The sequence below is a fragment of the Chelonia mydas genome, chromosome 1 (genome assembly GCF_015237465.2).
Source record: "Chelonia mydas isolate rCheMyd1 chromosome 1, rCheMyd1.pri.v2, whole genome shotgun sequence".
Classification (NCBI taxonomy): Eukaryota; Metazoa; Chordata; order Testudines; family Cheloniidae; genus Chelonia; species Chelonia mydas.
This window is the reverse complement of record NC_057849.1, coordinates 320,284,074-320,305,254: the sequence shown is the minus strand read 5'-3', so window position 1 is coordinate 320,305,254 and position 21,181 is coordinate 320,284,074. Positions and strand designations below refer to the sequence as shown.

The 21,181-nt window shown below is 38.3% G+C and overlaps 1 protein-coding gene across 2 annotated transcripts in view; it reads right to left on the bottom strand.

Moving 5' to 3' along the window:
* COG5 (component of oligomeric golgi complex 5) overlaps positions 1–21,181 on the bottom strand; it is a 309,622-nt gene that overhangs the window by 10,471 nt on the left and 277,970 nt on the right. The window contains exons 15-21 of one of the 2 annotated variants that reach the window (XM_037889131.2): positions 20,390–20,500; positions 17,705–17,767; positions 16,846–16,949; positions 13,851–14,088; positions 8,195–8,271; positions 7,506–7,632; positions 6,789–6,868 (exon numbers count right to left, since the gene is read on the bottom strand). In XM_037889131.2, coding sequence (XP_037745059.1) covers positions 6,789–6,868; positions 7,506–7,632; positions 8,195–8,271; positions 13,851–14,088; positions 16,846–16,949; positions 17,705–17,767; positions 20,390–20,500 — 800 coding nt within the window. Of the gene's footprint in view, positions 1–6,788; positions 6,869–7,505; positions 7,633–8,194; positions 8,272–13,850; positions 14,089–16,845; positions 16,950–17,704; positions 17,768–20,385; positions 20,501–21,181 lie in introns of both variants that reach the window. The other variant, XM_043551539.1, reaches the window with a different exon arrangement.

Sequence of the window (21,181 nt, the reverse complement as noted above, 5' to 3'; positions counted from 1 at the left end):
GCACCATGACATCCAGCGATGGGTCCTCCGGTAATATGGATAATGATGGTAAGGTGCATGGCGCACAGTGAATTCAGTCATGGAAGAACGCTCTCAGATTTCGCCCTTAGCTTGCTGAGAGCACAAAATTGTGTAACTTCTTACAAAATGTTTAACTTATGCTACCAAACGAGAGGTTCCTTCCTGTCTAAATCTCTAGTTTTATTTATAGTATTATGAGACAGGTCATGTCATCACATTATATAACTTACACCAGTCCTAACTTACAAAAACTAGTTAAGACTATGTGGCACAAAAAAGTTAAACAGTGATGCATCATTTTACCATGACAATTCTGTACCAGGAATAGTAGATTAATTTATTCCTACAGCATATGTTGTAAAGATACTTGTAAATAAGGAGCAGTCAAAGAATTAGATGCTTTATGGGCTAAATGAATATCATGTAGCAGGCAGCACTGAAACAGAAACAGGATCATATTCATATAGAAATATGTCACTTACGTGTATCTTCTAAATGTTTAAGAAATGGGAAGAAACCCTGTTTATATAATCTACACAACCTGGTCTCTAAGGGATTAGACCCAATATTGCCCTATACTCAGCATCTTCAAATCTAATAAAGGACAAAAAATCCGTTCATTAATTCTTTTTCCATTTCAAAAAATCAGACGTGATACACATTACAGATCACATTTGTAAGAGAAGGCTACAGAAAGACGGTTGGAGGGATGCTCTGCATATATTAATGTTTCATGAAAAATGCCATCAGATGTAAGGAAAAAAATCTAGGTTTAAGATGCCCTCCCACATAAAGAAGAAGAGAAGAGGATTTTAAAGCACTTACTAAATTACTTCACTTGCTTGCTCAAAAACATCAGCTTTCTTGGAATTCAGGACAAGTGGATTATATAAGTCTAGATCGTTTTTTATAAAACATTCTTTCAAAACCTGAAGATTTATATCTAAATTAAAATAATTAACAAAACTATGATCTGGATACTGTCCCTTAAAGGAATCTCAGTATATATCAATAAAATGGACTGTGAATTAATTTGTTAATGTTTATATACTTTGAATACTAAGGTCTCAATCCTGCCATCTGATTCACTCAGACAGACCCTTACTCAGACTGTAAGATCCCTGGTGCAGAGACTATCTGTTTGTTCTGTGTTTGTCCAGTGCCAAGCACAACGGACTCATGGTCAGTGACTGGGGTTCCTAAATACTCTGGTAATACAAATAATGCTAATAATAATGTACATGGCACCATAAAGGCACACGGATCAGCATGAAAGATCAGATTACAGGATCAGGGCCATGAATTGCTTTACAAGTAAGTATTATTGTTATTATTTTGTTAAGAGAGAGTGCTATGTAAACTATAAGGCAAAGAGGAGATATCTATGGAAAATAGACTATTATGCCATAAAAATACACCAGTATGGCTCCAACTATTTAATCAAAATATTACAAAAGCTATTCTATGTAAACACAAAATAGTAGGAAGAGGACTCTATTTTATTGAAGATTGCAAAATGATTAGCTCAAATAATTGGGCTATAGTTCTGCCAACCAAAAAATAACTTATATCAAAGTATTTTTGTGAACAAGCTTGTGTTGGTTGGGTGCTTTGCTTTTGTTTTTTATACCGTACACTTATCGGCAAATCAGGGCCAGTCAGTCAGCAATCTGATTGGCTGGCTAGCTTTGTCTGACTTAGCTGGAAATTTAAAGAATTCGTGCACGAATAGGAAAACCAGTGCCTGCAACACAATACAACCTTTTGGACTGGTCATACTTTTGCACTTACTACCAGGGTGGACCAAATTAAGCTTGTAACTCAGTTTCGTGAATAATCTAATACTAAGGTTCACAAACTGATCTTTGCCAGTGCTAACAGGAAGGAGGTCATCCTTGAGAAAATTTCTCTATTAAGATATAGTGCACACTATGAAAATGTTTCAGAACGCTTGGTTTAATATACTGGGCCAGATTTTGATCTCTATTACACCAGTGTAATTATACTTTGTGTGATTGCATTGGCTTCAGTGGAGTTAATAGGTTTACACAGTGTAAGTGGAATCAGAATTTGACCCATGACTGCAGCAGTTCAGAGTCTACAACAGGCTTAATTTAACTTCCATTAAAGTCAATGGAAGATCTACAGGAACTGGATCTGACTTGATACTTTATTAAGTAATAGGAAACCTTGCTGAGAAGGAAGGGGTTTAATTTTTAAACTGTAATAAAAGTATGTGGATCAACTAGTTTACAAAATACAAATTTAATTCCAATAACTCAGTCCCCAGGAATTACCCCAGGCCATAGGAAGACAAACAAGAAGGAATATACAAAAATAGTTCATTAATAGCTACCAGTTGGCCATACTCACATTGTGCAGCGTTTAAAGTGTTTAGTCACTCCATAGTGAACAGAAGGAACTAAGGATTTGATAACAAGCTGTGAGGAACCTGATAACCCTACTACAGTAATATTTAAAAAGCAGATCTCTAGAGCAGCTGCAGTCATTACAAATTGAAATGGTAGCAAATGTACCATTTGTAAAGATGCACCAGAATTAATTTCCCACAAGTAATATTATACAATAAATTCTACATTACAAAGCAAAAGGACTACAAATTCTTCTAAAAACAATTACTCACTGATAATCTGCAACACTAATACATGCCTTTGGGATTACAAAATTCAACTGTTTTAATTCTTCTTAGGCCTAGTCTACAATATGAAATTTAACCATGGCTTAATATGGTTTCAACAATCCCGTTAGCTAAACCAGGCCTGAAGGTGGTTTAGCCGTAAATGCAGACAAGGAAAAACTACTATCAGCACAAAGTTAGTTAGCACAATTACTGAAATACTGTTCAGATACGGTTAAATGTCATCACATAGTTCAGATCTTAGTAGGGCTTCTACCATACTTATAGCTGGAACAAAATGCAATAGCAAGCCTGGCCACAGGCTTCCGTAGCCATGGTCAACTGCCTTGTGTTCTTTCTGTTGGTTGCAAAGAAAGGGGCAGACTAGTTTTAAGCAGGTTCTGTTGACTTTAAAAGCCCTTAATGGAGAGGAACCTCCTCCAAAAGCTTTGCCCTGGCTGGTGACAGTATAATATTATCATCTTCCCTGTAGGGCCCCACTTTCACTCTATGGATCAGCGGGGAATCATGTTTTGGGCTGGTACTTTTGGTAGGTAGCTTGCTCATCCTGGGCACCTATCTTCCCCATTTAAAAGAAAACCAGCATTTTCTCAGAGTAGTTTTTGTCTTGATTGCTCTTCCCCTGATACTTTTATGATGATACATTTACTTGTTTATATTTTGCTCTGTTTTTATAATGTTTAATTGCATTGTCGTTTAAGGGTGGGATTTTCAAAGTTGCCTGAAGGGACTTATGAGCACAAAGTCCTGTTGATTTTCAATGACATTTGTTCTCCTAATTTCCCTAGACCAGTTGTTCTCAAACTTTAGCAACCTGAGGACCCCCATTTTGATTTTAAAAAGTTTGCGGACCCCAAGTGCACAAACCCCTGCTCAGCCCCAGGCCCTGCCCCCACTCCACCCCTTCCCCCAAGACCCCACCCCACCTATTCCTGCCCCTCTTCTTCCCCACCTTTTTCTGCCCCCCCCCCCAGCACACCCCATCCCCACTCCTCCCCCCGCCCTCCTGCACACTGCAGAACAGCTGTTCCTCAGCATGCAGGAGGCACTGGGAGCAAGAGGGAGGAATGGAGGGAGGGAGGTGGAGGAGTTAATCAGCTGGGCTCGCGGACCCTGGAGTACCCTTGCGGACCCCAGTTTGAGAAAAACTGCCCTAGATGCTTTTGAAAATCCCATCTATACATAAAATCCCAGCCTCAATTAGGTCAATAGGAATTTCATCATTGACTTAAATGGGTCTGAGATTTCACCCTAAGTGATGATGATCACCCCATAATGCTTCAGCACTGGAGGGAGTGCTGTAGAATTACAAGCTATCTTCAAGATTTCATGATTTTAGATATAAGAAAACCTAATTTTTTTAGCCAAACTGCATTATTATATTCAAATCAGCCAATGTGTGACCTTCAAAAGACTCCTCTATTTAAGACGTGAAGAGACATATTTTGCATATTTATTTTAGGTGTTGAATACAAACATATAAGAAGGCCATACTGGGTCAGACCAGTGGTCCATCTAGCCCAGTATCCTGTCTTCCGATAGTGGCCAATGCCAGGTGCCCCAAAGGGAATGAAGAGAACAGGCAATCATCAAGTGATCCATTCCTTGTGGTCCACGCCCAGCTTCTGGCAATCAGAGACTGTTAGGGACACTCAGAGCATGGGGTTGCATCTCTGACCTTCTTGGCCAATAGCCATTGACGGATCTATCCTCCAACAACTTACTAGTTATTTTTTGAACCCTGTTATAGTTCCCTGGCAACAAGTTCCACAGGTTGACTATGAGTTGTGTGAAGCAGTACTTCCTTTTGTTTGCTATAAACCTGCTGCATATTAATTTCATTTGGTGACCCCATGTTCTTGTGTTATATGAAGGAGTAAATAACACTTCTTTATTCACTTTCTCCACACCATTCATGATTTTATAAACCTCTATCATACCCCCCCTTTGTTGTCTCTTTTCCAAGCTGAAAAGTCCAATCTTTTTAATCTCTCTTCATACAGAAGCTGTTCCATGCTCTTAATCATATTTTTTGCCCTTCTCTGTACCCGGTACAATTCTAATATAACTTTTTTGAGACAAGGCGACCAGAACTGCATGCAGTATTCAAGGTTTGGGTGTACCATGGATTTATATAGTGGCATTATGATATTTTGTCTTATTATCTATCCTTTTCCTCATGGTTCCTAACATTCTGTTAGCGTTTCTGACTGCCGCTGCACATTGAGAGAAACGATGCAGACAGAGTCACTTAGCAATTATGTATTCTAAATGCAACAGGTTCAAATACCATAAGGTGTAACACAGAAGAAAAGGAGAACAGTTTAATAGTTGTACATGAACTTCCAAATTCTAATTCCAATTGTATGTGAGCCACCGCATGACAATAACTCACAGATGCTTATGAAATAAATCTGTGGTAAAATACATCAACCAGCCATTCTCGTATGTATGCTATCATTATATTTACAGTATAAATATTTACAGCAGACTTCTATTGACTGTATATTTTAATTTCTGTTTAAAAGGACAGGTAGATAAGTATTTCTTTTCAACAAAAATATTGCTGGCTGAAATGTAAATGCCAGCTATTATAATTTCAGCAGATGATCGGAATGTACACGCACATAAGTACACAGTCACAATGTTGCTTCCTAATCAGATTGGACTAGATTGTGAGCAGCCCTGCAAGAGGATTTCCTGCAGGGGCTAGGCACCCTAGTGCAGGGGTGGGAGCATTGTCCTGGCTAGCACCAACAGCAGTATGACACTCCCAAAAGGAGGCAGGGAAAGGCACGGCCATAGCCCCACTATCCCTTCACATCGAAGCAGTAGAGGTGGTGTAGCACAAAGGGCCAGCTCAACAGACCTGCCACTCCATAATGCATCCCTTGAATCCCCATGAGGGATTCTACCTGCATTTGAAGTTCTGCAGGGCCTCAAACTGCAGCACTTCCCCTCCCATCCTCCAGAGCACAGGCTGCAGTGCCACTGTCAGGCCTTTGTAAGCATGTCATATGCAATGTAAACAAATCAAATGTTAACCTTTGCCTCTGTGTAGCATTTTATGATGACTTCAGTGTTCCAAAAGGACCCAAGGCTTAGATACTACGAAGGTCACATGGTCAATCATTTGCATGGTCTTGTCAAGAAAGAGTTATTTCCGAGTACTATTAGAGTTCTGAAAATATCTGCTACAAGGGACTCATCACTTGAAAGGTACAGTTTTGTCTGAATGTGTTTTAACTACCATTGCTGCACGTAACTTTTAAAATTATTGGAACCGAAAAAGGTTGGAGACTGAAAAATACTCTTCTCTGTTTTTCCAATATGTTTTCTTTGTGCACTTTTTGGACAGCATTTTGTACAGAATCAGTTTCACTGCTTCCCCATATAGTCAATTATATAGTCTATAATAATAGGTGAAAACAAGTCAGGGAGAGGTCACAGGACTTATGACTTGTAGATTTTGTTAGCATGTTGGATAACTGATAATTGATCAAGTGATGATCAATAAGTAGAAGCAAGTTTATAGAATAATCACAAATATGTAGCTCCTTAGCTATGCACCACTGTTGAATTTCTCTATTACATTTCTTAAAGGTCAACTGCAGGTTTTGAAAAAAACCGCAAAACTCTTTTCTAAGATTCTAAATCAGGAAAAAGTCCATAACCACTGCTGACTTCTTGATTTCTCTAGCAGAATGAATGATACCACAACTGTCATAAACAAAAGTTTTCCATTCTGAACACCTATTTTAATTCCCTTTGTTTATGGCTGTGATGTCACTTGCTTCTAGCATCGGAAGCAGGAAGGCTGGAATCTAGATTTCTCAGGATATTAAGGAGGTAATTTTGTGAAAATGTAGTGATTACTACATTCCTGAACCACTTTGTGTGCATTTTCCCTCTTTTAAAATTTAACTAAGGAGTCTTTTGGGGTGGTTTTTTTGGGGGAAACCCTTTGCAGCTCACCTCTAAAGATGGGCAGAAAATGACACTCTTTGGAACAAAGCCCCTATAGCTCACATCTTACTTCACAAGAGCAATCCTGTTTTTTCAGCTAAAATACTGCTTCACATTCAAACAGGAGGATAATTGTTTTTACCTTATGAGAACGAGTCTGTCCTTTTCAGATGGATGGTCATCAAGCCATTGGGAATAACGGGCAATGGACCACTCTGCTCTCTGATACACAGAAATATGGACCCATTAAACACTAGTATATAAAAGATATTTGCTATAATGTCAAAGAAATATGCACAATTGTCAGACACAAAGGTAAACTAAATTAAAGTGAAGCTGGTTCATCACTATCACAACTGCTAATCAGCAATAAAAATAAACTGGCTCTCATCTAAGAAATTTTAGATGACACAAAGATGTAGATTCACTTAGAATTCTTAGAGGGAGTTTTTTCTCCATCTCCACTGAACAGTAGACTGGAAGAATTTAACAACATAAAAGAAAACAATAAAACCCTTTTCATGGGCATATTTGAAGTTATGAATTATCAGCTTTAAAATGAACACCAGGAAAACTCATACATTCATCTGGGAGAATAAAAAAAATTTGTGAGCCCACTTCAGTATATCTTATCTGCAGGATGACTGGTTTTTTTGGTTTTTTTTACTTCTGCAAACTAACGAAAATATAAAACGAGTGACCTGAGCACCTTCGCCACAAACTAATAAAAACAGAACCAATAAACTGTATCCTGAATGTGGGTTCAAACAAAAGCTAATTAGAGAGGAGGAACTGATGTATGGCAGAGTTAATCTATTAATGGAATATTTCAAAAAGGAAGATGGCTTGACCTAGTTACCTGAAATGGTGATTTTAATTCAGGTGGTGATCTTGTAAATAAGAACTGAAGAATAATGCTGAATGGAATAATATCTCCCACAGCTGGACTATTGGCAATATGCTCACTAGTCTGGAACAGCAGTGGTCTGGAAAAAACACAAGTTACACAATATAATCATGAAAGAAAGGAAAAAGATACATCTTAGAATATTATTATTTATAGAGTGCCAACACTGTGCTAGGCCTTTTAGAGAGAGAATTATTTCTGCCTGTGCATCTCATTTGTTTTTTGCCACTTTGCATCATTGCTTTGTAATGCAGAATTTGGCAGGTGATCATTTGTACAAGAAGCGTATTATTTTAATTAAACAAACAAACAAACAAACAATCTCCCAACATTGGAATGCAAGTTTTATATTTCTATGAAAACCCTCGGTCTAACTATACAGTTCATTATCATAAGAACTAACATCAAATACAATCCAAGAAGGTACAATTTAGCTGACATTAGCATGACAAAATTCACCAAATTGTAGTTACAGTATGAATAAAAATTAAAAGGAAAAACACTAATTTGTTGCTAATTTGCATGTGAAGTTGCCAGAAGGTTTTTAATTAGAATCACAAGCAACAAGAAGTAGGAAATTAATTTAATAATATTATTTGACCACATTACCAATTGCTAGAGATACTGTGATTGTAACTCACCTGAATGACCTCAACAGCCTATAAGACTTTCCTAGATCAGACACTCGCCTGCAGAGTGGGGCCACTGCTAACTCCATCTGTACAATAAAAAGACTTTTACTTAAATCAGAATGTCCCCAGATGCAAAGCTCTGCATCTAACAATAAGTAGAGGTCATGGGATGGGTCATCAGCATATCAATAACTGCCACATTTGGCGTCAGGAAGAAATTTTCTCCACACGGCAGATTGACTGGGCAAGGGCTTTTTGCTCTCTTCTTTTCAACACCACAACCATCATACAGCAGGCAGTGGTTATGTTGGCTACAGACTTTCTGGTTCGTAGAGCAATTATGTGAGGGATACAATGAACTTTGCCAATGAGTTTGGTGCGTTGTTTATCTCAATATGTTTAATCTTTACTGGTGGGTTCACTGGTGCAGTAAAGTTCTCCCCATATCCCACAATCTGGGCTAAGATTGGGAAGAAAGGGGATAACAGACAGACATTGGTGACCCTATTGATGGGGCCTATTATTGGAAACCGGTCCAGGGCTCGCCCACAAAAGTGGCTGATTCTCCCTCTGGTGAAAGGGCTTGTTAAAGGATTTATGACTGAAAACACACATCCCCACAAAAGACTTGGGCACAAGCCTACATGAATTAGGAGATGACCGCTGGGAACTATTGTCACTAACACACATTAAAGTGTGGTCATAGTCAAAAGAATGTCTCTGTAAAAGTGATAACTTCTTAACAATCTGCTCTGAGTGATCTCTGCTGCCTTTAGTAACAAAAATAAGATTTTTTTTTAAACACTTCTTAGCACTGTGAAATTCTTACTGCCTTTGGAGAGTGAGCTAGTCTCTGTTCTGGTGTGTACATGGTTCACAGAGGACAGAGAACTTGAGTTTCAGCTGCAGAATCTTGATTAATGGTGAAGATGTATAAGCCAAAAAGAACAAATGAACTTTCAGATTTTAGAGTTTAATAAAACAGAAGTTGAAAACACGTTTCTATTAGTAAACTGAGAAAACATTATATGGAGTCACTGAAATACAAGTGACTCCATATAATACAAGGTTCAAAGGGGCAAAGCTAAAACTGAGTAGCCAGAGCAGTATAATGCAAACAACCAGAAACTATTTTTATAACATCTTCCCATTTAAAGAACATTAATGAACTAGCTTCACTGGTGGCAAGACATTTATAACAAGACCTTTAATATTCTTATTATTTCTAATCATGTAATGATATCTGAAACAGAACTATCAAATCACATGTTGACAAAGAGATTTCATAAAGAACATTTAATTGTACATGCGGGATTCTTGGTTACTGTGAGCATGAGAGAACAAAGCAGGCATGGCAAACTGTACTCATGCTTTCAGACAGGTTCATTTCTCCATAGTGAAAATGATAAAAGCAAGCACGGCAGTTCTGATAGAGTAAAGTAGTAATAACAGGGAGATTTTCAAAGGTCCAAATGCCAGTTAGACATTTAACTCTCACTGAAAGTTAACAGGGTTTGGGTGAGATTTCCCCTGCACGTTTTTCTAGCTGCTGGGACTGGCTGGTGGTAGGAGGAAACATCTGCCTTTCAATGAGAGCACCCTTAGGTACTTTACACAATTCCACCCTAGGCACCCAACTGCTGTTTGGACCTTTGAAAATCAAGATATATGGAGCAAACTGCTCCTGATGACAAAGAAGGGAACCAAACAAAGGTGACATCATATTCCGCCTTTTCCTAACACACTTTTTCCCCCAAAGTGGATATAATGTGGCAAGATTTTAGCTGAACTTTTGTTTCCTACAGCAAAACCAAATATTTAAATTCATTAAAACAAATTTAAATTCTCTATATTATACAAGCTTTAGGAATGTCCCTAAATTCATATTTTTTGGTCTCAAGTATTTGAAAGAACATAATTTACTTTAGAATACTCTGTCCCTTAAATGTCAATCTTCATTCATTCTAATTATTTCTATTGCCAGAACTAGACAAACTTTAAAGGCAGCAGATGGCTGCATCGTGAAGCACTAGTTGCCAAAGAAATATTTCTTTGTAAGCTTGGAAGTCTACAGTAGACTCTAGAATTGAGTCATGCAAAGTGGGAATAGAGTGAAACTTATTTGTTAAAAATACACATAAACAACAAACTCAGATTTTCTAGATCTCCAGCGCTACAGGGTTTGTACTGTACCTTGATGTATTTACTTAAATTCAGAGGAGTAAAAGACTGCTTTTTAATTTGATTTTTTAATTTGTTAGATTGCATTAGATTCTTCAATGAGGGGTGTGTCCATATTTCTGTTGGAATGTTCATTCTTGTATTCACAGTATGTCCAGTTTTTATATTTTAAATAAAGATTGCTGTCGGCCACAACAACTGGTGCTGGAGTGGGGCCTGTGAATTGTCTGGATGGCATCAACACTCGTTTCAGCCATTGAAGAAAGGCTTTTTCAGGTGCTGGGATTGGTTGGTAGGAGGAAACATCTTTCTGTCCTACCAACAGCAGTCGCACCAACCTTCCTTTCTACAGCTGCTTATAGATACACCTTGTTTAGCTATAACAGCTATATGATGATTTAAAGTTACTGTTTACAATGTGCTAAGATGCACAGTTATGCTGTATGGCAGTGGTTCTCAAAGTTTTGTACTGGTGACCCCTTTCACACAGCAAGCCTCTGAGTGTGACCCCCCCCTTATAAATTAAAAACACTTTTTTATATATTTAATACTATTATAAATGCTGGAAGTGAAGCAGGGTTTGGGGTGGAGGCTTACAGCTCGCAACTCCCCAGGTCATAACCTCGTGACCTCCTGAGGGGTCCCGACCCCCAGTTTGAGAACCCTTGCTGTATGATGCATTTGCAGGGTTGCATGTATTTTGGAAGGGTCTGGTCTCTTACACAGCAATGAGTTTAGGAACCTTATCTCAGCAGCCTATCAAATTTCTATGCCCAAATATTGAGGAATCCTTGTTCCTTCTAAATAAATTCCAGAATGTATAGTATTTAAATTTCATTCTCTGCTTTACTGTCTCTATCAATCATTTAGAGTTGCATGTCATGTAAAGGGCAATGTATGATTCTAACGCACATTTTTAATCTCAGAGTGTCTAAAATACATGGAGGTCACTGTAACCCGAGCGACCTTGGTTTTGTTACTAAGTAACAAAACTCTTAGTAATGAGCAGGTTAAAAGGTTGTCCAATGCCCAGCTGATACCTGATTGGAAATATAAATGTCAAGAAAATGTCACCTAAGGGGGCTCGACTGACCCCAGAAAAACCACTTCTAATTTAACTAGCTCTAAAAGTGAAAGGAAAGCTTAGCAGTGCATCCATGGTAGCAAATTATTTTTATTTTTTCAAAAACTCCACCTTTACCAAATATGTTGGTCCAGAAATGAACAGCAGTTAACTTAACAGTAGTCCCATCCTTGGATCTTCTATAAAAGTTCTAAGTCAGCATGAATTGCAGGCACATTCAACCTTTGTAGGCTGTCACACTTTTAACACATAGGAATTCCAATAAGTAGTACAATACAGGACAGTAAACCTGCAGCACTGCAAATATTTTTAGGCATTAAAATGCCCCTTGAGTGTTCTGTTAAACGATGTACAGAAGCACACAAGTTACAGAACATTTCATGTTGATAGTGCTCATGAGTATATCTGACAGTCTGTCACACAATTAGCCAAAGTGCCACAGAGCATCTATAATACACTTTTTTATAATGCAACAAAGTATATGGCATTGTGGGGATTGTATAGAGGTTCTCAGTTCACCAGTGATATATATACTGGAGGACTTGAACTGACTGCTGGTAAGTGGTAGGGCTGATCTTCCCCCTGCTTGCAATGCTAACAAAAAGGAGAGATCCATACTAGAGTATCATCGAACCAAGCATTTTATTTTTTACACAAAGTTTTCTATGGCCCAGTATATCAGATATCCCCTGCCAGGCCTCCTCGCTAGCTGGGTTCGAAGTGCTGCCACCAGAAAAGCTGAACAGCAAATAAGACAGCAGCAGGAGAGGCCCAGCCTACGACCAGCATCCAGCTATTTCTAGTTATAAGTACAACGTAAACAGGAAGAGGAGGTAAGGGGGAGCTAAGAGGAGAGGAAGGGAACACAAGGCAGCTAGACAGGGAAAGAGGAAGGACTCAGAACCAAGCAATTGTAGGTCTAGTTTAAAATCTTTCCTGCAGCACAAAAGCATAGAGGTCAGAGAACTCATTCCATTGCACATTCAAGAAGTACAGATAACACAGTGGGAGACAGTGTGTAAACCCCCTCACACTGAGGTAAGAACATACCACTGCCTTTTAGATAAGAGGCAACTCTTATTGTAACCTGATTGATAAAAAAAGATGCATTTAGAAAGATAAAGGAAGGGGGTATTTTCATAATAATAATAATAATAATATATATTTATAAGGCACTCTATACTGTAACATCAGATATAAATACTTACTGAATTTAAGAAGTACATCAATATTTATGCAGGAGAAGGAATCAATTGTCCTCCTTGCCCCACATTTTTGGTCATTCTGGCCCCTTTCCTGCTCCCACTGAAGTCAATGGAAAATCTCCCATTAACTTCCTTGCTGAAGGATTATGATGCTATGAACTAGCTGGTGAATCCAGGTGGTTTATTCAGCAGCATGTGGCTGAGGCCATTACACAGTTTAGCTTGATGAAGGGGTGAGCCCTGAAGACCACAAGACCTGGGTCCCACCTGTTCTCTAGTAGTAGCCAATTCCACAACTAAGGGCTCTATATGAAACGCTCTGTCACCAGCGTTCTTGGGTTTGACCCTCAGCTATGTCAGCCAAGGCCCCTGTTGAATGAAGCTGGAGGCAGAGGCTGTCTCTGAGATGTTTGGATCCTAAGCTGCTCCTTAGAGCTTGAAAATAAGGACCAATACCCTGAAGCTGACCTAGAATTAGGATAACAAAGTGCCGAATATTTGTGTTATGTTCCCTAACAGGTTCACTCTGCACTATATTACTATTAAGATGCTTTCATCTGAAAATAGGAAGTAGCTCACTGGAAACTGGAATTATCTACTTGATTGAGCTTAGTTCACCAGTCCAATACAAGTTAAGGCAAAAAATATGAGACAGGGAAATTGACCATGTCACCAGCAGAAACACAGACAACATTGTCATTCTTTCAGTATTCACAGCAACCCATGCAGGCCTTTCACACTCTGTTTATGTTTATTTGTATGCTACACTGCAAAGTAGGTCAGTCCACGACCACAATCAGTGCTGGCACAGTGGGACATAAAGCAATTAAGAAAGGAAAACCATCTTACAGGGAGGTGGCATGGGGGGAGTGGTAGCAAATGATGGATCTAGCACTGAAGACTATTGTTCAGTATTAAAAAGTTTCAAAATGCTGACAAATTTCAATGCACCAGTAATTTGACCGGAAGGTATAGGGCTTTACTGAGTTTGCCTTATGATGAGAAGGGCCCTCATTGATTATTTAGTGGATAAATTTCTCAAGATTCTCTTTCTCGCAGGATGAAATCTTGCAGACCCAACTAAGACAACGGGCAACTGCAATGGGGGGAAAAAGTGCATATTTACCAAGTATCTACATGTTTCCATTAAAAGAGGGAAACAAACAAAATGGAAGCCAGCCCTGGCTAAGTTTACCTGTGCAAAGTCAGCAGCAAGTCGCATTTTCCCACCTTCACCAAGGGGTCTCAGTAGACTGGCATTGCGAATAAAAAGTTCAATTGCTCTCTGAGCAATGGCTTCTGTGTTGTCAAAGACAAAGTCGAAACACTCGAAGTGTCTGAAGTAGTCGCTCATGACTCTTGCTATGAAGCCCTGTAGTTCTTTCATGTACAGAGAACAAGGGACATCTGGTTTTCCTGAGCTGGATAATGATCTGCCAAAAATGTAAGATGCTAAATTCATTTTTATAATACAACTACAAAGTATTCGTTTCTTTTTAATTTTCTTCTTATCCCATGTAGTAATTTTCCTTTGGTGGCATGAGTTACAGCATCCTATGTCTGCTTGGAACAAAGGAGTGTGTCGATCCCTCTGGAACTGCAGTCTAAAATATCTCTTGATCTACCACTGCTGACATCACAACATAGAGGAAATCACCCCCTCCTATCCAGCTTGCAGACCCTCCATCAGCCTGCAAGCTTTAAAGCTCTAACTCCAGCCCCCAAATTTAAGTGTCCCAGCAGTTTGTATAATATTCTAATAAAAGATCACATAATATCAGGCTACATATCACAAGGTTACTAGTGCAGCCTGTCCCAAGACCAATCTCTGCACAGAATTAGTCTCTTAGATTGTTCAAGTCCCACACCCAGGATTATAGGCACTCTCTTCTAATCAGTGAAGAAACAGAGTACTGCAAGATATAGGACATGGTAATCAGTAATCGCACTCTCTCTCTTTGAATTATAGCCAAGGCCCTCCCAGACGTCAATGGGAGTTGAGGACACATAACATCTTGCAGGTTTTAGTCCACAGTCTGAATCAAAAGATCAAACCGGAGAGTGTGCGCTAGTGCCAGCAGCAGGAAGGGTTGCAAAAGGGAAAAACACCTTTGAAAAGATATTGTTTGCAACAGATTTTTTTTTTTTTTTTTTAAGAAAGGAGAATGGATGAACTGTAGCAAGATGTGCAGGGGAAGCAAATAGCACCCACTATGGCTCGCCATCACTTGTGTCTGTGGAGCCTCTCACTCTAAGATAATGGTGTCAGAGTACACATACCCACCAGGACCAGGCTCTCACAGCAGGTCTCAAATATAGCTATGTCTCTCCTGGTGAAGGGCTTTCCAAACCAGGAGAGTCTGTTGAAAATCAACCTCCTCATAAGAACGGCCATACTGGGTCAGACCAATGGCCCATCCATCCAGCCCAGTGCCGACAGTGGCCAGTGCCAGATGGTTCAAAGGGAATGAACAGAACAGGGAAACCTTCAAGTCATCTATCCTCTGTCGCCCAGTTCCAGTATCTGACAATCAAAGGTTACCCAGAGCATGGGGTTGCAACTCTGACCATCTTGGCAAACAACCATAGATAGACCTATCCTCCAGGAATTTATCTACTTTTTTTTTAATCCAGTTATAATTTTGGCCTTCACAACATCCCCTGACAATGAGTTCCATAGGTTGACTGTGTAGTGTGTGTGAAGAAGTACTTCCTTTTGTTTGTTTTAAACCTGCTACCTATTCATTTCATTGGGTGACTTGTGGTATGTGAATGGAGTGAAGGAGTAAACAGCACTTTATATTCATTTCTCCACACTATTCATCGTTTTACAGAAATCTATCATATCCCCCCATAGTCATCTCTTTTCATCTCTCCTCATACAGAAGCGGTTCCACACCCTTGATCATTTTTGTTGCCCTTCTCTGTACTTTTCCATTTCTAACATAACTTTTTTGAGACAGGACGACCAGAACTGCATGCAGTATTCAAGGTGTGGGTGTACCATGGATTTACATAGTGGCATTATGATATTTACTGTCTTATTATCTATTCCATTCTTATTAGTTCCAAACTTTGTTAGGTTTTTTGACTGCTGCTGCATATTGAGCAGATGTTTTCAGAGAATTATCCACAATGACTCCAAGATCTTTCTTGAGTGGTAACAGCTAATTTAGACCCCATCATTTTGTATGTATATTTGGGATTATGTTTTCCAATAAGCTTTACTTTGCATTTATCAACACTGAATTTCATCTGTCATTTGTTGCCCAGTCACCCAGTTTTGTGAGATCCTTTTGTAACTCTTCATAGTCTGCTTTGAACTTAACTATCTTGAATAATTTTGTATCATCTGCAAACTTCATCACCTCACTGTTTACTCCGTTTTCCAGATCATTTATGAATATGTTGAACAGCACTGGTTCCGGTTCAGATAACTCGGGGAAACCGCCATTTACCTTTCTCCGTTGTAAAAACTGACCATTTATTCCTACCCTTTGTTTTCTGCCTTTTAACCAGTTACGATCCATGAGAGGACCTTCCCTCTTATTCCATGACTGCTTACTTTACTTATACACTTTGTAATACAACTGGTCAAAAAATTAAAATGTGAAAATTTTTGAAATTTTGCAGCTGTTTTCATTTTATAAGGCTCAAAACTGACCTCCGATTACTGTTTTTTTCAAAAAATTTCACTTAATTTTTTCATGGGAATTTTAATCTAAAACCTTACAGAAAATGTTATTGAAAACAGTTATCAGAATATTTTAGTTACCAAAAATCCATTTTTCAGTAAACAAATTTTGATAGACATTTTTATCTACATTATAAACTCTGAAATGGTTATGAACGTTTTAGATAAAAAAGCCACAAAGTTTATTCTGAAAAACAAAACTGTTCACAAAAACATTGGTTTTGAATAAAGCTCCCCTTACTTAAAAAAATGAAAATTTTTTGACCAATTTTACTTTAAGATAGCCAAAAAAAAAAAAAAGGACAAAGGCAAGAGCGATATAACTTTGGTCACTCAGTTCAATGGCCAGCCATGTTGCTGCCTTCTGTGCAAAAAGACAATCAAGTATCATGAGCTCCCAGACAAGTGATCCTGTTGCAAAGGTCACTGTGGTATTATGCATATACAATATACTTTACCAAGACAATGCCATATTATGAACATAGTGGCTGATTACCCAGAAAAATCTTCCTGATGCATAGTGATGATAATGGCCTCCACTGAGTCTCCTACTGAGTTCAGTAAGGGTTGCACAGCACTACCCATCAGATCATGGATTGTCTAAAATGAAGCGAGAGGACAAAATCAATAATGAACAAAAAGTACAAACACTGAGACCACCAAAATATATTGATTTAGGATAAATTATTTATTACAGACATTTGCTTCCTTTATGTTACCAGTGCCCTTTTATTCCAAACCGCAAACATTTAAAGGAAAGGAAAATGGAAGTCTTACAACATTTAATTTGTTCAACCATTTCAGTAAGGTAGGGAAATAAAGGCCACTTTACTATTACTAGTTTATTTCATAGTGGCGGTGCATTTTGATATCCCTCGTATATAAAGATACATATTTTGATGCACACACGTAAGCCTATTATCCACTCCTGCTGTAGGTATGCCTCATCCACATAAACCCAGGTGTACTAATCACCCTGAGAGATAAAAGCACCAAACTGGTGAGGAAAGAGGGAGTAGAGGATCCAGTGCTTGTCGTGTGAAGATTGAAGGGAAATACATTTATTGTCAAAGCGGATGTATGGGCTCCAAGCATCATCAGAATATCAGAACTCTCAAATACAAATACTACTTAAATCGAAATAGCCTCCTCATCCACAAATAGTTAGAGGAAGTACAAATTACAGAGAATTTGAAATGAATGAATATTTTGGCCAGAAAGTAAGGTCCATGTTGACAAAAAAATGCCAGAACAAGACAAAACTCACAAGTTAAGTAAGTTACAGTGCCCATTGTAAGTATGGCAAATACAACAAACTTTTGATATAACTTTATAGCATGTTGACATTCAATTACCTTTAAAGCTGTAGCTATAGTTTGTTCAGCAGCTGCTGGGAATGAACTCTGGCTGGAAACTACCTGAAATATGTAAATAACTGTTAAAATAGTTAAAGCTCAGTGAATGATTAATGACCCCAGAATTTTGTTTGGACTGAAAACATATTTAGCTATTCCCATTACTGAAACAAAAGTTTGCCATATTTATAAATAATGAACAAATGTGTTATAGATGGACAAGATTTTAAAAGTTAGAAAATTCAACAATATGAAATCAGAAAAGGAGTACTTGTGGCACCTTAGAGACTAACCAATTTATTTGAGCATAAGCTTTCATGAGCTACAGCTCACTTCATCGGATGCATACTGTGGAAAGTACAGAAGATCTTTTTATACACACAAACCATGAAAAAATGGGTGTTTACCACTACAAAAGGTTTTCTTTCCCCCCACACCCCACTCTCCTGCTGGTAATAGCTTATCTAAAGTGATCACTCTCCTTACAATGTGTGTGATAATCAAGTTGGGCCATTTCCAGCACGAATCCAGGTTTTCTCCCCACCCCCACAAACCCACTCTCCTGTTGGTAATAGCTTATCTAAAGTGATCACTCTCCTTACAATGTGTATGATAATCAAGGTGGGCCATTTCCAGCACAAATCCAGGGTTTAACAAGAACGTCTGAGGAGGGGGTTGGGGAGAAAACCTGGAGTTGTGCTGGAAATGGCCCAACTTGATTATCATACACATTGTAAGGAGAGTGATCACTTTAGATAAGCTACTACCAGCAGGAGAGTGGGGTGTGGGGGGAAAGAAAACCTTTTGTAGTGGTAAACACCCATTTTTTCATGGTTTGTGTGTATAAAAAGATCTTCTGTACTTTCCACAGTATGCATCTGATGTAGTGAGCTGTAGCTCACGAAAGCTTATGCTCAAATAAATTGGTTAGTCTCTAAGGTGCCACAAGTACTCCTTTTCTTTTTACGAATAAAGACTAACACGGCTGTTACTCTGAAACCTGTCAATATGAAATCACTGTATCAAAAAATACTTTTGTCCTTCTTACAGTATTTAGCAGCGCTTTGCAGCCTAAAAAGGTCAGCTGGTAAATCATAGTGACAAAATAATATTTGAATAAAAACATTCTGATTCTAGGGAGGGATTTTTGTAATGCAGCATCTACTTTTCAAGTGCAATCTGAAGATCCAAATGCCATCTTGTCACTGCATAGTTATCCAGTCACAACATTTTTAAACTACGAAAAGTCTACCATATTAAAAACAAAAACAATACTCAATTTGGTCCAAAATGAAGCATCTATATTTGCCAATGCTCCAGAAAAATTATGGCTTACATGGTATGGAGAATACTAACATTTGAATACACCTGAATTCATTATCTCTCATTTTGCTTTCTTGATATGCAGTGAAGCCGCACTCAGTTCCCACTGAAGCCAAAAATCCAATTTCCATCAGTTCAACAACATCTAGACAGACCTTTAATTTTTTCTTATGCCAAATATTCATTTTGAAATCTCTAATTTCCAAGATTTATAGCTTGACGTAAGAGACGCACAACATGATAAAAGGTAAGTGGTCTGTTCTCCTACTGATGTGTGTGGGATTTATGGAGAACTGTGCAGCTGTAAATAATAGCAGGAATTCCTTGTAAGTTAAAATCTTCCACTTTAAATAATTGCTCAAATCCCAGCTACAGTACCATTCGGACTAGATGTCAAGAATCAAACCTGGAAACATCCTACCAATCTCCTTACAGTTAACATTATGTTATATTTATCTAATTTAAAATAGTGTATTGACTATTAAATTCACAGTTAAGAATGAATCACATCAGATCTCTCTCCAATACCAAAGCACACTAGATTCATTACATCAGAGTTAATCTACACCTGTTTGCAAAACCCATACAGGTTTTATATGCTTTTTGAACCTTTTTATTATTTTTTTTTCTCAAGTCAGCATCCGCAGTCAGGTATTCATGATCATGTGTCTATTCAGACCAAGATTTTATCACGGTGAGCAGATACAATGGTGAATGCAGTTTGTTCTGGTTTATACTGACTGTGTAACCATAGTCAGCACTGTGTCAGTAAACTTTATTGGGTATGTCTACACTGCAATTAGACACCCGCGGGGCTAGAGCTAAGAGGCTGTTCAATTGCGGTATTCAGGTTTGGTCTGCAGCCCAAACTCTGGGCCTCTCCCATCTCGCAGGTCCTAGCCCCTTAGCCTTTTTGCGTAGGAGGGTTTTGGAACATTTGTTCCATTCTAAATATTGTTCTATGTCACTGAAAACCAAACTGTTTTTTATTAATTATCACAGCAAACTCAGTTGATAGTTTAGTCACCTAAATTCAAGAGAAAAATCTATATTCTATCCATTTCTTTGACCGTTTCCTAATTTACCACGTCACAGGTAAAATGATACATAAGTACACAGACAAGGCAAAAAATGTATGATGAAAAGCCGACCTATGCTAATCTATCAAACAGTATTCACTAGTTATAACACAAGCCTCATTTATAAACAAATCACAAACTTTGTTCTATGCTGTATCTATGTTTCAAATAATCTTGAAAATGTATTTGCATGAATTCTCATCAATGCAAGGCTAAGTCTAAGAAAAAGCAAAGAACGTAATCAAAATTAATGGCAAAACGTTAAGTATCGCTAAAAACTTACCTTCAGCACTGATTGGTGTAGCCTGTACAGTGAATTCACTACAGCCACATTCCTTCTCTGTCCTTCTGTAAGGGGTCCAATCACTTGGCTGGCATCTCCTTGGGTGGACAGCTGAATTAAGTAAATAAATAAGCAAGTGATTTTAAAAATAGTATTATCAGAAAGTCAACTCTTTTCTCTTGAAATGAAGTGAGACCTAAAAAGTAAAATTAGTTCAGCTGAGTGTAGTCTTTACTATTTACAGCAGACGAAGTAGTATTTCATTTGTAGAAGACAATATCTTCCATTTAACCCATGACATATAAATGCATACATATAACACACACACACATACATACACTCACTCAGCCCCAGGTCCCAGAAGACTCATACAAGCAGGGAGCAAGGGCTATCTCCTTCCTCTGATCCTCCAAAAGGTGCTGCCAAACCAATCCACTTGGAGACACAAGGTCTCAGCAGTTTGCCCACCTCCATAATCTGAGACAGTAATTAGAGTGACTTGTCAAAGGTACACTGTAAGTGGCAAAACAGCAAATAGAATGCTGGTATCCGGTCTCCCAGTTCCCTACTCTGACCACTAGCCAAGTTTCTCCCTTCAAATGCAGATTTTTGTTGTAAAATATGCTTTTAGAATTACATACACATTAGTAGTTCAAATAAAGAAATATAAATCTGATGAATTACAAAAAAAACAAATCAAACCAAACAAAAAGGAGAGTGTGACAGGGTGCTGAGCAGAAGGACTGCAGAATCAGCCCCTTGCCATGCCAGCCCCATTTAAGTGAATAAAGT